The sequence below is a fragment of the Neoarius graeffei genome, chromosome 28, assembly GCF_027579695.1.
Source record: "Neoarius graeffei isolate fNeoGra1 chromosome 28, fNeoGra1.pri, whole genome shotgun sequence".
Lineage (NCBI taxonomy): Eukaryota > Metazoa > Chordata > Actinopteri > Siluriformes > Ariidae > Neoarius > Neoarius graeffei.
This window is the reverse complement of record NC_083596.1, coordinates 20600804-20616179: the sequence shown is the minus strand read 5'-3', so window position 1 is coordinate 20616179 and position 15376 is coordinate 20600804. Positions and strand designations below refer to the sequence as shown.

The window sequence follows — 15376 nt, the reverse complement described above, 5'->3', positions numbered from 1 at the left end:
GCAGTTGAGTCACTAACCTACACTGCACTATGATGTGGTAATACACAGACCGCAGACTCCATGAGGGAGTTGTTAACTTCTAATAGTCACATCTTGCATCTATACAAGACTTATACAGTATATATGACCATCCATTTAATAAATAAGGGCAAAAATATTGATTGAGCCAATATATAAAACGCTGCTGTAACCGGATATAGTACCATGTAATTTATGACACATACAGCCTGTGCTAGAAACTCGATACTGAGAACCTGCCATTATAGATTAGCTGGAATACTGATTTTGCGTGATTAGATAGACTGGTTTAAGCCCAAGTACCACGAATCCCATCGTGGGAAAATAATGAGTCCTGGTCCTGAGGGAATCCATAGACAGCCATAGATTGTAAGAATGCCACCCCACCTAAAAATGTCTCCAACTAGACTGGAAGGAAGTAATTTCTAAATGGAAGCAAAAACAGGAAGTTTGCTCGATAATAGAAAGGAGAGTTGTATCGCGTGCACATGGTTCGGAAATTCTGTTCGTCTTTGCCTTTTAAGGCACTGAGATGTTTCCAAGTCCTCGGATGACACACGGTTTTGTAATGCACGATTTTTATTTGATTGTAAACATGGCAAGCTGTAGCTTTCTACATATGAGCAGTGAATTGTGATATTGTAAGAAAATAGCTTTACAGAGAATAGCACTGCAGTTTTGCTGACTTATAGCTCTTTCTCCATGATTCTTATTTTACTAGACTAAAAGTCACCCTTAAATTCCCAGAGCGCGAGCCTGAGATCAGACGTGTGATATTCTGATCAGTGGAAGCTATTTACTGGTGAGCTCAAGGGCACGTGTTCTCTATAGTTGCTTTTGCTTGAAATAAACTGAAATTTGTCCTTGTTCATCTACTGATCTCTAAAACTTTCTACAAAACTAGTTAGCAGGGGTGTTTAAACTTTCGATCGCAGCATAGGTTATTATTCTGGGGTTACTGCAGTCTGTCATCTGTGTTGTAGAAATCTCTTTGTTTAGATAAGAGGCAGATTGTAATCTCTCCCTCATCCCGTTTTCCACTCGTTCATCCTCCTGGATTAGCTCCTCCACCTGAGGCCATTCACCAGCGCACAAGCACTGCCAAGATCACCATAATCGCCATAGCAACAGCCATTTTTCTAGACTCCTGTTATGTGATGATAATGAAAATTTACCGCTCCGCTTTCAGTGCTCGGATCAAATCGAGGGATCAATGAATGAATGGGATGGGGGAAAAAAACCTGTGTGTATCAAGTGTCAGCTTCATAAAGGAATAACATTTGTATTAACACGTTTGTAATTCAAAAGCCGTTATGAGTCAGAGCAAAGGCACTCACAGTTTCTCTGCTTTTTCTCGGTCGTCAAGGAAGAAGAGGGCTGTGGCGAGGAAGAACATCCCCCCAAGGACGATAACGAAGGGGCAGAGCATGAGGGCGTAGCCTAAGCTCAGGAACTGCCACAGCACTGACGTTTTGTAGCTCTCCTGCAGAGCGTCTGATATCTTAGGAAGCGACACACACACACACACACACACACAGAGACACAAAGCATATACTTTAGAAAACAATAGTGTAGTATAGATTCCCAAATATGATTTCCATAGACTGAAGTGTGTTTGTAATTCTCTAAGTATTTAAGTGCAATATCCTTGTATAGTGTTTGCTTTAGTTGGCAATTAAAAGCTGATAATAGGAGAGTCACAAGCCCATTCTGTAATCAATAACAAGGTTATGCAAACATGATTGCGATATTGATTAGAGTGTGGATTGCCTGCACAAAGCCTTTGTTTAAATGCTCAGTTCCCCTTAAAATCTCAATTTTTAGCTCATCCGGCTGTAGGCCAGGCTGAATGAGCTTATGCGATCACACGTCGTCCGTCTGTCGTCGTAGTCATCCGTCCACAATTTACAAAAATCGCTACTCGATCAAACTCGCATACAATCTTCCCCAGGTGGGTGTGCATAAAAGTTGCCAAGACGGTGGTGCCACCTGTCACAATTACGATTTTATGGGCGTTTGAAATTTTTGGGTGACTCGTCGCGTTAAACGCTACTCTTCGTAAACTGCTAGGATGTTTTCACTGAAACTCACCCAGAAGACTCTTAAGACATTTTCCAACAACAGTTGTTCACCAGGTGGCGCCACCTGTCATGGATGCAGCTACAAAGAGGTCAAGTGCAATTTCACAAAAATCGCTATGCCTCCTCCAGGAGTGATCAGATTTTGATCAAACTCATATGGAATGTTCCCCAGATTCGTATGTATTAAAGTTGTCAAGGCGATAGTGCCACCTGTCATAGTTACGATTTTATGAGTGTCTAAAATTTTTGGGTGACTCGTCACACCAAACACTACTGTTTGTAAACTGCTAGGACCTTTTCATTGAAACTCACCCAGAAGACTCTAAAGACATATCCCAACAAGAATTGTTCAACAGGTGGTGCCACCTGCCACGGATGCGGCAACACAGGGGTCATATGCAATTTCACAAAAATCGCTACTCCTCCCACAGGACTGATCGGATTTCAAACTCGCACACAACAACAGTGGCCGGTAGGAGATCCAGCCTCACTGAGGCTATTTTTTATTACACATTAGCCCATTTTCCTCCTCACACGAAAGGCATTTTTGTGAATATAACGACCGATTCATGTGACTGCTTTGTTACACTGACCATTCATATGTTAACGTCATAAAATGATGCTAACGCGTGTTCCTGAGAATCCTCTCACCCCATGCAGTCCGTGCAACCTGTTCTGCTAATTCGCTAGCATCAGCGCTGAAATATTTCTCACACAAGGCTGGGAAGGACTGCTGAGTCTACAGGATGTGCTGATAAATGAAGTTCAGTATGCACTTAGGAATATGTGTGTGCTCTTTGGAAATTAAGCAGGCTGCCAAAACACATCAGCTGTTTTAATCGACCAAGAAAGAGAGGGTGAGATTTTGAGATTATGTATGGCATGTATAACTATATTTTAAAACAATGTTCTTTTGTGGTAGATTATTGCTGATAGCGGACATTATTACACCGCCACCCACCAAGCCCTGGGCTTTGCTGGACCTTGTCGCGTACCAGTAGGTATCACAAATGAGGCATGATGCATATTTTTCACCGAGTGAAATGTGGCCGTGTTTATATTTAGTGTTTCCCCGACTTTAATCTTTTCCCTACTGTAAATGTTCTCTACAAACCTCATAGGTTTTTAAGTGCTAAGTGTAAAGACGAAGAATGTATAAAAGTCCATGGAGAATTACCATGCGGTTGTTAAGATCTGATCACGCCAGTGTGGTTTTCTCAAGCCTTTGGACCTACATTTCTGTGTCTCTGCAATTTGTTGTCCATAGCCTGGAGCATTTTGCGAGTTCTGTGCGTCACTGTTCCCTTCACACCACCATGCTAGACTCTGGCGTGAAATAGCTGAGTCATATTTGATGTGGGATGCTTTCCGACCACTAGCAGGACTGATATGCGCAAAGCTTTCCTTTGCAGCATGAGCCATGACCATGCACCCTTATTTTTCATCATCAAGTGCTGCTAATCAAGACTATTTGTAAGTGCGTGATACATAGGAGACTTTGTAAGTGCATAAGAGTCTCATGGCTGGGCTTGTTCATATTCTCTGGGCTTGTTCTGGCACCAGATATTATAACTCTTACTGTGTAATAAAACTTTCTATCAGAGCAGAATGGGCTAGAGGCGGTGGCTTGCCATTTAAGGATTAGCAAGCCAAGGGCCTGGTGTAATTATACACGCTGAGAATCCCCTAAGGCTCACACACTCGAGTAATTCCAATATTATAATATGATTGAGAGATTGTGCTATATAAACAGCTTATTATAGGCAGGTCAGACTTACCTGAGGGTTTGTATGTCCGAGGGTGTGTGTGTAAGTAATTGGGGCTGGATTGATAGTTTCTATTCATGGCATTGTCTCACTGATTTACATTATTTGCTATATCTTTAGAGAAACTGTTTAAAAAAAATAAACAGTATGCAGATACATATTATCTCTTGGATAAGAAGGAATTTCAGAACAATAGCCCTGAACTTAAGGATTGCTCTCTGCTCAATCACATGCATGTCAGGGGTTATGAACTTGTCAATGAGCATGTACAGGATTTACTGTTTAACTTGGAAAAGCTTCCAGAATTCCTTCGCAGAATGCCAGGAATGCCGAACAGGAGTTGAAGGGAAGTCTGCAGGCTCAATGCTGCGGAGTGTTTTCCTGTTCTAATGGAAGTCCCGGTTTACCAGTCGATTTGGTTTGGTGTTGCCGCCTTAATGGCGCTTTCTTCCCAGGACATGTTTTTCCTTTGATAGCAAGTTAAACATAATGGTACCGGGCATAAAAATCATGGCTAGTCTGAGGACCTATTGTTTTCAAAGAGGTGAAAGGGAACCGTTGTGTGTGTTTATGTCCTTGAACGTGCCAGTAAATAGCATTTACAATCCCTGTATCTGCATGCAGCCTCCTAGGAGGAGGAATTACTGGAATGAGAATTTGGGAACTCATACTCATGAAGTAACATTTCTTTAAAAAAACAAAACAACAACAAAAAAAAACTCTCCACAGAGGTGCACTTTAAGGTGCTCATGTGCATTGGGACTGTCCAAGGCAGAGGGGAACCATCAGGGCCTTCTAGTCCTTCAGAGAAGGCCCAAACATATCAGCATTTCAAATGTTATATTTAATTTCTTTCACTCTTTCATAATTTCATGATAATTATTCTCTTCTAATTCTAATTTGGCCTCATTTTCTATCAAATTTGCTTCAGAAATGAAAGTATTACCATCCTGAAAACATTAAAATCGAGTTATCCAATGAGATATTTTTTGTTTGTTGTCTCTAGGCTGAGAAGAGTTTAGGACTTCATTGCCGGGACAGAAGGCCATGGCAGTGTAGGACGTGACAGATGAATTAACCAATCAGATTCTGATTTATAGTGGGAGGGATCAAAAATGCATCACCCTAGGCCTTCTCAAAGGCCAATGCGAGCTTAAACTTGACTCGGCGCCGTCAGTGCAGCAGTGAAGTCCCCTTCCAGCCGGTGTAGCGTTCATCAGTAGTGTTAAGCAGTCAAGCCAGTGCTATTGAAAGCAAGTAGCACAGGCTAACAACCGAGAAACTAAGATTTCTGTCTCTAGACTCTTCTTCCACGTGCACATGCTTGCCAGTATTTTTCACTCATACGTAAGTATTCATTTCCCTGTGTAATTTACTGAGTTACTGTTAAAATCAACATCGACAGCTACACACAACGGAGCGACCTGGAAGCCTGCTGCTAATCCTTTGCAAAATCCTTTGCTCTGTTGCTTTTTTGGTGTCTGGCTAAGTTTTGGCTGAGCTCAAGTCCCAGTTCTAATAGTAACGGTTTGCCACTGGCACAGACCTGTGAACAAACATCTGGAAAGCCTCTCACAACTTAAGCTTCTCATCATCACGGTCATTAAACTATCTGAGCGTCTTATCTGCATTTCCCCCTCATTACAAATTTGTTTGTTTTATATTCTAAGAATTTAACGGTTAATGTGCAGGGGTGGAAAGTAACAAACTATATGTACTCTCTTTACAGTATGTTTCTACAGGGGAAGTGTAATGATGTCTAGAGCATGTGCTTGGATTGAAACTGCAGTACTGCTCTAGACCTAATGTAATTTACATGTGATCGATCAGGAGTTTTTCAGAGCATGGGAGCTGGTTTGTGTGGGAAGGAGTGTAGAAGCTTTAATAAAGATTCGTGGCGTGTGGGTATTGTAGGCCTAAATGTCGGAGATTCTCACTTACCAGGCCGATGAGATACGGACTCCCTGCATCCCCGAGTAAATGGGACGTAAAGCCCTGAAAGGCGACTGCAGTGGCTCTTCTGGTTGGTATGACAACATACTGCAGAGGGATATAAAGGGAAGAGAGACAAAACAGGAGAGGTCAGGAGGTCAGTGTGTAATATCATAAATCCCTCCAGAAGTATATAAAAATGAAATATAAAAATTCCAGAAGATGAGTGGTGCCTAAGTGTGCAGTAAAGTGTTAGCACCTCTCTGACTACACACACATGCATGCATACACACACACACTCAGCAGTCTAGAGTCAGCTGGTTTCTGCAATTTACAAGAAGTGCTATTTCATTTAGGTCAGTCACCTTAATGATGTTTCTTTCTCTTCCTCCCTCTGGCTCCTCGGTCAATTCCTCACTCTGTTCACCCCGACGTAAAATACACGACCTCTCTCCTTGATTGTTATTCCGTTTCATTTTCCGCAAGCACAGTTCAAATTAAGCTCAATCAGATGCCCTGATTATGCCTTGGCCCCCACCCAGCCCATAACGACCCTCCTTACAGTCACGCACGCAGTCAAAATCAGACACACACCCCAAAAGATGGCCAGCTTTATATCAGTAACAGAGGATAAAAACTTGGATTTGTTTACATACCATTAAAATGTCTGCTGTTATGGCCCAGTTCAAGAAGAGCAGAGTCTCTCCTATGAAGATGCAGATCTATGAAGGAGAGAATGTTTATTAATCATCATTTACTTCCTCACGTACAATACAAAAAACATTTTTAAAAAAACCCTTCAATTAAAAAAAAAAAGTCCTTATGTCAGGTCATTGTGGGCCAAAGATAAAATTAGCTACTCTCATCCACCAAATTAAAAACGGGTTAAAAAAAAACATAAAACTTTTGGAATATGCAAACATGCAATTATGTTGTGGTTGCATTATTTGGAAACGTAATGCTCAATTTTGGAGCAATTGAGCATATTGGTTTTTTTTTTTCCCCCTCAGACCATAAAACAGAGACAGACTCCCCACACTGTCTACTCTTCACCGAGAAGCTGAACTTTGCAATTTGTGAAAAGTTCAGTTATTTCAACAGACATCTCCCTTTCAACGGTCTCAGGAGAAAAAAGCAAAAGAGCTCTTGCAGCACGGCAAATAACAAGCGTTCAGTTCCGTCTGCTTCCCCAGCTGCGTGAATTGCTTAATGTCAAATTAAAATGCAAGCATCGAGTTTCATCAGTGATCGGCGTGTTGTATCCCTGAGCTACAGACACGGCTGGTGGCAGCTGGAACGCCTGGTGTTTGTGGCATCGAGCTAAATGAGGTTCGGAACTGAGATTGTAGGGACTCTATTGGACTGTATGTGGCAGATGCTGTGGTCAGAGCCTGTTTTTTTGAGACTGGATATGATCAGGATGAGACGGAAGAGTGTGTGTGTGTTTATGTATGTATGTGTATGTGTGTGTGCATGATAGTTAAGGTTCAGACACCGTGACTGACACAGACAGATAGACTGATACTGTAATCCCTGCTGGACTCCAGTTAAAGGATGAAGGCTGATCAGTTTGTCTGCAGACAAGATGGCAGCTGTCTCTGCTGGACGTCTCTCCTCTTCTTTCTCTCTCTCGTCTCTCATTTACTAGGCCTATCTCTCTCATCCATCCACGTTCTTTGACTCCACATCTGTCACCATAACATTTCCTTTACTGTTAGAATGTCTGGATTCATCATTTAGGATTTTTATGATGGCTGTAAACCTTTAACAACACCATTGAGAAAGGTCTTTCTGGGCTTCTTGGAATGCTAAAGGTACAACTTTTTTAAAGGGTTCGACTTCAAAATTCGAAGGGAAACTGTTCATTTTAGGGATCTTCTGGATTCCTGGGGTTCCAGTAGACGGACAAACCGAAGAGTTTTGAATGAGCTGAGGCGGGATGCAAGTGGTACGTATGACGAGGAATCCAATAACCTTTGTCAATATCCCAAGCGCGGCTCAAAGAACAGGGCATATCCATAAGCAAGACAAGAAAATTTGAGTCAGGGTCAAAACCAGGAATACACAGCACTCGAAAACAAGGCAACCGAAAGGCATGATAAAACTTCGCGATTAGAAAAAGACACAAAAGGGTTTAAATAGATAGATAGCAATCACAGGTCGGGGCGGAGACGAGACTTAAAATCAAAACAGAAAGTACGTGACAAGCATGTGACATGGAGTCAAAACCGAAAACAGGAAAACAGCGTTTAAAGCGCTGTGAACTGATGGGGGAAATTCGTGACAATGATGTTTATTACCGAGTTCTTTTAATGAGCCGCATTGTTGAATGTTTTTTGAATGCAATTAAATGGCGAGGATAATATATTTTTTTTTAAAGAATGTATGAATATATCTTTAGTGGAAACTATAGAGAATATTAACATTATAAAAGGCTAATATGTAGTACCGTAAGTCTTCCATGGAAGACAGACTTTCAGTACTACAGCACAATTTTCCTATTACATGAACATTTCCATGGCACGTAAAAAAAAACGACTCCAAAAAACCCCAGCACTATTTCCCTGCAGGTGCAGGAATAACAGTCATAAAGCATTGTCAAATTGCTGGTTGAATTGATGTAAGCCATGTTCCCTCTCATTTGGCTCGTTTGGCCATTTTTTGCTCATTTTCTGTGGTTAGAAATGAATGCACCTGTGTTGATGTGGGCGGAGTGACTCAACAGGGTGTGCGGCATTCAACATCTGCCTCAACTACACTTCCAGTTATTTTCTCCATCACATCACTAATCTACGCTAATCCTGTAAATACAATATGGACACTCAAACTAATTAAGACTTAACCAGCAAGTGCTGGTAGAAATATTTTTAAAGGAGAACCGAAGGCAAATTTTTTATTATCAAAATTCTATTTATCTCATTATATTAAATACACAAATGCATTTTGATCACTATTTTGTCACTGCTATAGCAAGTTATGAGTGTTTGAAATATGCTATGTAATATATCAGTCCATATGTGAAAACGATGGCCGTAAACAAGATTTGTTGAGACCTGTGCAAGACATCATAGGATGGAAGTAAAATCTCATCTCATCTCATTATCTCTAGCTGCTTTATCCTTCTACAGGGTCGCAGGCAAGCTGGAGCCTATCCCAGCTGACTACGGGCGAAAGGCGGGGTACACCCTGGACAAGTCGCCAGGTCATCACAGGGCTGACACATAGACACAGACAACCATTCACACTCACATTCACACCTACGGTCAATTTAGAGTCACCAGTTAACCTAACCTGCATGTCTTTGGACTGTGGGGGAAACCGGAGCACCCGGAGGAAACCCACGCGGACACGGGGAGAACATGCAAACTCCACACAGAAAGGCCCTCGCCAGCCCCGGGGCTCAAACCCAGGACCTTCTTGCTGTGAGGCGACAGCGCTAACCACTACACCACCGTGCCGCCCTGGAAGTAAAATGTACAGCGGAAATCAAAGTGACCGACATCTGCCAACGTTGTCAAAAGACGCGCGCGCCCTCTTTCGAATGCTGATGTAATCAAGCCAGAAGTTGTGTTTGTTTTGATAGCAATCAGGAAAGTTTGAAAAAAGTAAGCAGTAATCATCATTTAAACTCGTTTTTGTGCAATATTTTGTTTGGAAAACAGTTTTCAAAATGGCGGCGCTGACACCTGGCTGACACTTGACGTTTCGAAGTCTCGCACAAGTCTCGTGAAGATCACGCAGATAAGCGACGCCTGCCATGGACCAAACAAACTAAATTTAACATGGCTAAAAAACGAATAGGCCGACAAGTATTTAATATAATTTAATAATTTAAATTAATTTAATTGCAATTAGTTGGCAATACGAGTCACAATATAAGGTTACTAAAACCGAAAACGTAACTGAATAACACATTAAGAAATAAAGCAAGTTTAAAAATGACTTCAGTTCTCCTTTAAAGTCAAATCTTAAATCATAGGGAGTTTTGTTATGTTTTGTTTTTGCGATTTTGCAGAAGCTTATCAGGTCTGTTGCAACATTTTTCTCCCTTTTCGCTGACAAAATGCATGAAGTTCCTTTTCACTATAGTTATCCCTGCTAGTTTAACACTCTTTCCCGGTTAAAATCCTTAACGGACAATCTAACCACAACCTGTAGTTCATCCTTCAAGTTCTAAAATGTTAAACATAGAGTGTTTTAATGCCAGAGTCTCATCTCATTATCTCTAGCTGCTTTATCCTGTTCTACAGGGTCGCAGGCAAGCTGGAGCCTATCCCAGCTGACTACGGGCGAAAGGCGGGGTACACCCTGGACAAGTCGCCAGATCATCACAGGGCTGACACATAGACACAGACAACCATTCACACTCACATTCACACCTACGGTCAATTTAGAGTCACCAGTTAATTAACCTAACCTGCATGTCTTTGGACTGTGGGGGAAACCGGAGCACCCAGGGGAAACCCACGCGGACACGGGGAGAACATGCAAACTCCACACAGAAAGGCCCTCGCCGGCCACGGGGCTCGAACCCGGACCTTCTTGCTGTGAGGCGACAGCGCTAACCACTACACCACTGTGCCGCCTTAACACCAGAGTATATAAGATTATTATAATGCGAGCCACTGATGCTGAAACTTACTACTTGAATTATATAAAAACGTTCAAGCTAAGCAGATTTGGTCTCAGTCCCGACGCCACATCTACACAATACTCTTAGTCGATCAATAATGGAAGACTTACTTCCTTAGCTCAGGGTTGACCTTATTTCGGTTCACGAGCTGGATGAGATAATGAGTCGGGAGTGAGTGTTGAGTGAGACAGAAAATCACTGCTGAATGTTGGATGAGAAAAGCCTTGACACAGCTCACAGTTCCATCCCAGAGTTAACTCTTTGGTTCCTCCTGACCGTAAGAACTTAAGTGTGCACTTACATATGCTCCTACGATGCTCTTCTTGGCCACGACGAAGATGAGGCAGATGAAGATGGCCGAGCCCAGCATGCTGACAGCACACACCAGCGGGTCGGCGCGCTCTGTCTTCTGTCGGCAGAAGCGTGTGGTCGCAGCACCGATCACCACACCGAGCAGACCCGTCACACATGTGATGACCCCGAAGATCAGACTAGGCGCATAATAACAACACTCTAACCTCATTCTTTCTGAGTCATGTCAGCCAATATTGAGCAAAAAATAAACTTTTTGACATTAACTGCATTTTTAGAAGTATAGAAATTCCAAATAGTGATATTTTGCTCTGTGTGTGTGTCTGTGTGTTACCTGTCTTTGCTCTCTGTAATCTCCTGCAATTTCTGAGCCCTGACCAGATACTGAGGGATCCATATCCCGAAGGCCCCCGTTGCAAATGATACGGCAGCCGACCCAAGAGATGAGAACATATAACTTTGGCTAAAGGGAATAGAAATGCACGTGATGAGCATGCTATTTCTTTCTTTTTCTTACCAAGGGCCTAACTTACACTGTATGGGCTTGATAGATTGATAAAAAAGTGTCTCATTATACATGTTCCGTCTGTTTTTCTCATATCCTGATCGATCCCCTCCCCTTCTCTCCCTTTTACTCGAGAAAAAAAGAACAGAAAGCGAGATACTGAATCACGGATGAGTCGTACTTTTTAAGGAGAGCCTTCATGTCGCAGAGCCATGGCGTGTGGGTCCTCAGGTTGCTGGTCGACTGCTCCACGCTGCCCCTTTTGGGTTCGGGAACGAAGACCAGGATGAGGATTCCAGCAGTCATTCCTAACATCGGAGACACCTAGAGAAAATAGAGAGCAGCTCTTTAGCGACAAACACCTGCTTGGCTGGAAACTATTGGTGAAGGTTAGAATGATCAAGTGTGTGTGTGTGTGAGTGAGTGAGTGAGTGAGTGAGTGAGTGAGTGAGTGAGTGAGTGAGTGAGTGAGTGAGTGTGAGAGAGAGAGAGAGAGAGAGAGACAGAGAGAGAGACACAGAGAGAGAGAGAGAGAGAGAGAGACAGAGAGAAAGACAGACAGAGAAAGACACAGAGAGAGAGACACAAAGAGAGAGAGACAGAGAAAGACAGACAGAGAAAGACAGAGAGAGACACACACTGAAAGACACAGAGAGAGAGAAAGAAAGAGAGAGAGAGAGACAGAGAGAGAGAGACACACGCACACACACACAGAGAAAGACAGAGAGAGAGAGAGACAGAGAGCACAGCTACAGTCCACCAGGCTTTGCGCTGTTATCTCCTTCATCATCTTTTAGCGTCTCACCCAGCCGTGTGTGTATTAGTGTGTGCACATGTGTGCATGTTTCCGCAGGGAAGCAGTGCAGAGAGGTTCATCCTTTTAAAAGCAAAAGCAATTCTGTCTGTCAGATTGAATCCTCTGACAAATGCTTTATGCTCCCATAATACTGAGCTCTGGTCCCAGGTGTGTGTGTGTGTGTGTGTGTGTGTGTGTGTGTGTGTGTGTGTGTGTGTGTGTGTGTGTGGTGTTTACTTTCACTCTTACAGTTGCTGCATTATGAATCTGCATGGCAGACAATGAGAAAGAGCGAGTGTCTTCCACTTGACTGCTCCCGCTTGATGTATTAAGCTGTGACCCCGGTGAGGAGCTTCAGGCTAAGCTGTGTATATTGCGCTTTTATTCACAACACCTTACACTTTTAGCAACGTTAACATTCTATTCTACACTCTCAATTTGCTCAACTTTATCTGTCTTTGGGTTCCCTTGCATCAGAAACTGCACTGATAAGCATTCTCGAAACTCCTACTCATTCTCATTTTACCTACCATTTATTTCTATGCTGTCCTTAACTGATCCCAGATCAGTTATGTGGCCTCTTATTAATGTCCATGGCTAGCATTTGGGACAGATTAACTGATCCAAAACCCCCTTTCCACTGGTGCTAGTGCTGGTTCAGAGTTGGTTCAACTTGCAAACTTTCTAAGAATCGGTTTGCTTTTCCATGGGCTACAGTGCAACCATAGTGCCACGTCATTATATCACCGAATACAGTATGTATGTACACGCTAGTGCTAAGCACAACGACAATAGTGGACTACTAGATTACGCAGACTACACTAGCTCTGTTTTTTTTTTTTTTTTAAATGGCAGTCACAAAGTTTTGGTTGGTCTTGTTGGTCATGACAACCCCAACCCCAACCTCTGATATAAACAGTTCTTGGTTCTAGACCAGCAAGGTGTTGGTGCTGCTATCGAACCAGTTGTTCTGGGCCGAGAGCCAGTTCTTTGGCTGTCAAAACGTGAAGAACCGGCTCAAGATTAGACACCGGATCCAAAACGGCCCTCAAACTGCCTTGGTTGAAAAGGGGTATATTTAACAGTTATTCCACGAAATCGAGTCGTACATGAGCTGATAGCCGACGTAGCGCCGAGTTATCTATAAGCCATGTACAACAAGATTGAGTGGAATAACTGTTTTATTCTATCCACATTCATTGGATTTTGAGAAACAGAGCATTTTTATTTTTGGCAAATTCGATAAATAATAGCTTTATACAAAACATCCGACAAAATCATTTCCATTGAGGCGCACTTCTTAAAAACCTATCATTGGCTGCACGAATTGACTTTAGTGCTTTTATTTTTTATACAAAGTGCCATGGGGTGGCACGGTGGTGTAGTGGTTAGCGCTGTCGCCTCACAGCAAGAAGGTCCGGGTTCGAGCCCCGTGGCCGGCGAGGGCCTTTCTGTGCGGAGTTTGCATGTTCTCCCCGTGTCCGCGTGGGTTTCCTCCGGGTGCTCCGGTTTCCCCCACAGTCCAAAGACATGCAGGTTAGGTTAACTGGTGACTCTAAATTGACCGTAGGTGTGAATGTGAGTGTGAATGGTTGTCTGTGTCTATGTGTCAGCCCTGTGATGACCTGGCGACTTGTCCAGGGTGTACCCCGCCTTTCGCCCGTAGTCAGCTGGGATAGGCTCCAGCTTGCCTGCGACCCTGTAGAACAGGATAAAGCGGCTAGAGATGATGAGATGAGATGAGATGAAATTTTATTGCTCAAAGATGAAGAATGTAAACAAACCGGCGAAATGACAGGCGCAATTTGTCAAAAATGCTATAATAATAATTCTTGAAAAATAAAAAAAGATACGTTCTTACCGGCGGCACGGTGGTGTAGTGGTTAGCGCTGTCGCCTCACAGCAAGAAGGTCCTGGGTTCGAGCCCCGGGGCCGGCGAGGGCCTTTCTGTGCGGAGTTTGCATGTTCTCCCCGTGTCCGCGTGGGTTTCCTCCGGGTGCTCCGGTTTCCCCCACAGTCCAAAGACATGCAGGTTAGGTTAACTGGTGACTCTAAATTGACCGTAGGTGTGAATGTGAGTGTGAATGGTTGTCTGTGTCTATGTGTCAGCCCTGTGATGACCTGGCGACTTGTCCAGGGTGTACCCCGCCTTTCGCCCATAGTCAGCTGGGATAGGCTCCTGCTTGCCTGCGACCCTGTAGAAGGATAAAGCGGCTAGAGATAATGTGATGTGATGTGATGTGACGTTCTTACCATCAAATACGTTCATTCCATATTTTGTTGCTTTTTTTGTATTTTGGGGGTTTTGTTTTTGAGTAGAGTTTTTATTTCGTCCTCGGTAAGTTCAGCAAAACACTCCACCGTTTTGTTTTTCTCTACTCATGGTATATGAGCCGATAGCCTAGCGGTAGAGTAGCCAATCAGAGTGCGCGATTGCTCATATCCAGTGAATGTGGATAGAATAATAGCGGTTTTCTACCATATAGTATGGTATGACATGGTACCGTAAACAAAATGTACCAATACTTGGGATAAAAATCAAAATTGAGAGAAAGTTGAGTGTAAATTTAAAAGTTGTATGATATTAAAACAGATTCAGCAAAGGGGATGACGGAAAGTGAAGTACCCCACGCTAATGTGGAAAACACCTGTAACAATCCAAACTGATTGAACATGAAGTCAAGGTCAAGGTTCAGTTCGGACTTTCTGTGATGAATCTAAAAACATACTTGAAATCCTCGGAAAGTAAACACTAAAATGAAAAGCTAATAGACTGAAAGACAGGAAGGTCAAGGTGCAGATCCCACTTTCCGCTTGCAGCCAGTGGGGAATAAAAGTCAAACAGTATAACCTTCTTCCTCGTGCACTCCTTTGTGTTTCTCTGCAGGTAACACTGTGCACTATCCAAAAACAATTCACCCTAAGCTCCGGCAGTTTTTCCTCACCAAGAAAGGAAGGCCGCTCGTCTAAACTCAGCTGTACAAAACATGTGTAAAACAGGACAGAATGTTTTTTTCCCCTCTAAAGCAGGATAAGGCTCTTTGGGAACCCGTGTTCATCTGATTGTTGTTTTTCTACTTGCTAAAAGAGCTGTTGATGATTAACTTCCCACCTCTTAAACCCTTTCCATCCTATTTTTTTCTTCCAGTCGTCTTCTTGGCACAGGGTCAGTCTTAAACAATGCAACTAACTGTGTGCTCCTGTTTTGACTACCCCTTTCGAAAACAAGCACTGGAAAAACATTAGTCCAAGACCAATATCTCATCTCATCTCATCTCATTATCTCTAGCCGCTTTATCCTTCTACAGGGTCGCAGGCAAGCTGGAGCCTATC

At 42.9% G+C, this 15376-nt stretch overlaps 1 protein-coding gene across 1 annotated transcript in view; it reads right to left on the bottom strand.

The window, feature by feature from the left end:
* The window catches only part of spns2 (SPNS lysolipid transporter 2, sphingosine-1-phosphate), a 125721-nt gene that overhangs the window by 9134 nt on the left and 101211 nt on the right, over positions 1-15376 (bottom strand). Inside the window, exons 6-11 of the mRNA XM_060912930.1 lie at positions 11429-11571; positions 11077-11205; positions 10732-10921; positions 6454-6519; positions 5807-5905; positions 1356-1519 (exon numbers count right to left, since the gene is read on the bottom strand). Coding sequence (XP_060768913.1) covers positions 1356-1519; positions 5807-5905; positions 6454-6519; positions 10732-10921; positions 11077-11205; positions 11429-11571 — 791 coding nt within the window. The remainder of the gene's footprint in view (positions 1-1355; positions 1520-5806; positions 5906-6453; positions 6520-10731; positions 10922-11076; positions 11206-11428; positions 11572-15376) is intronic.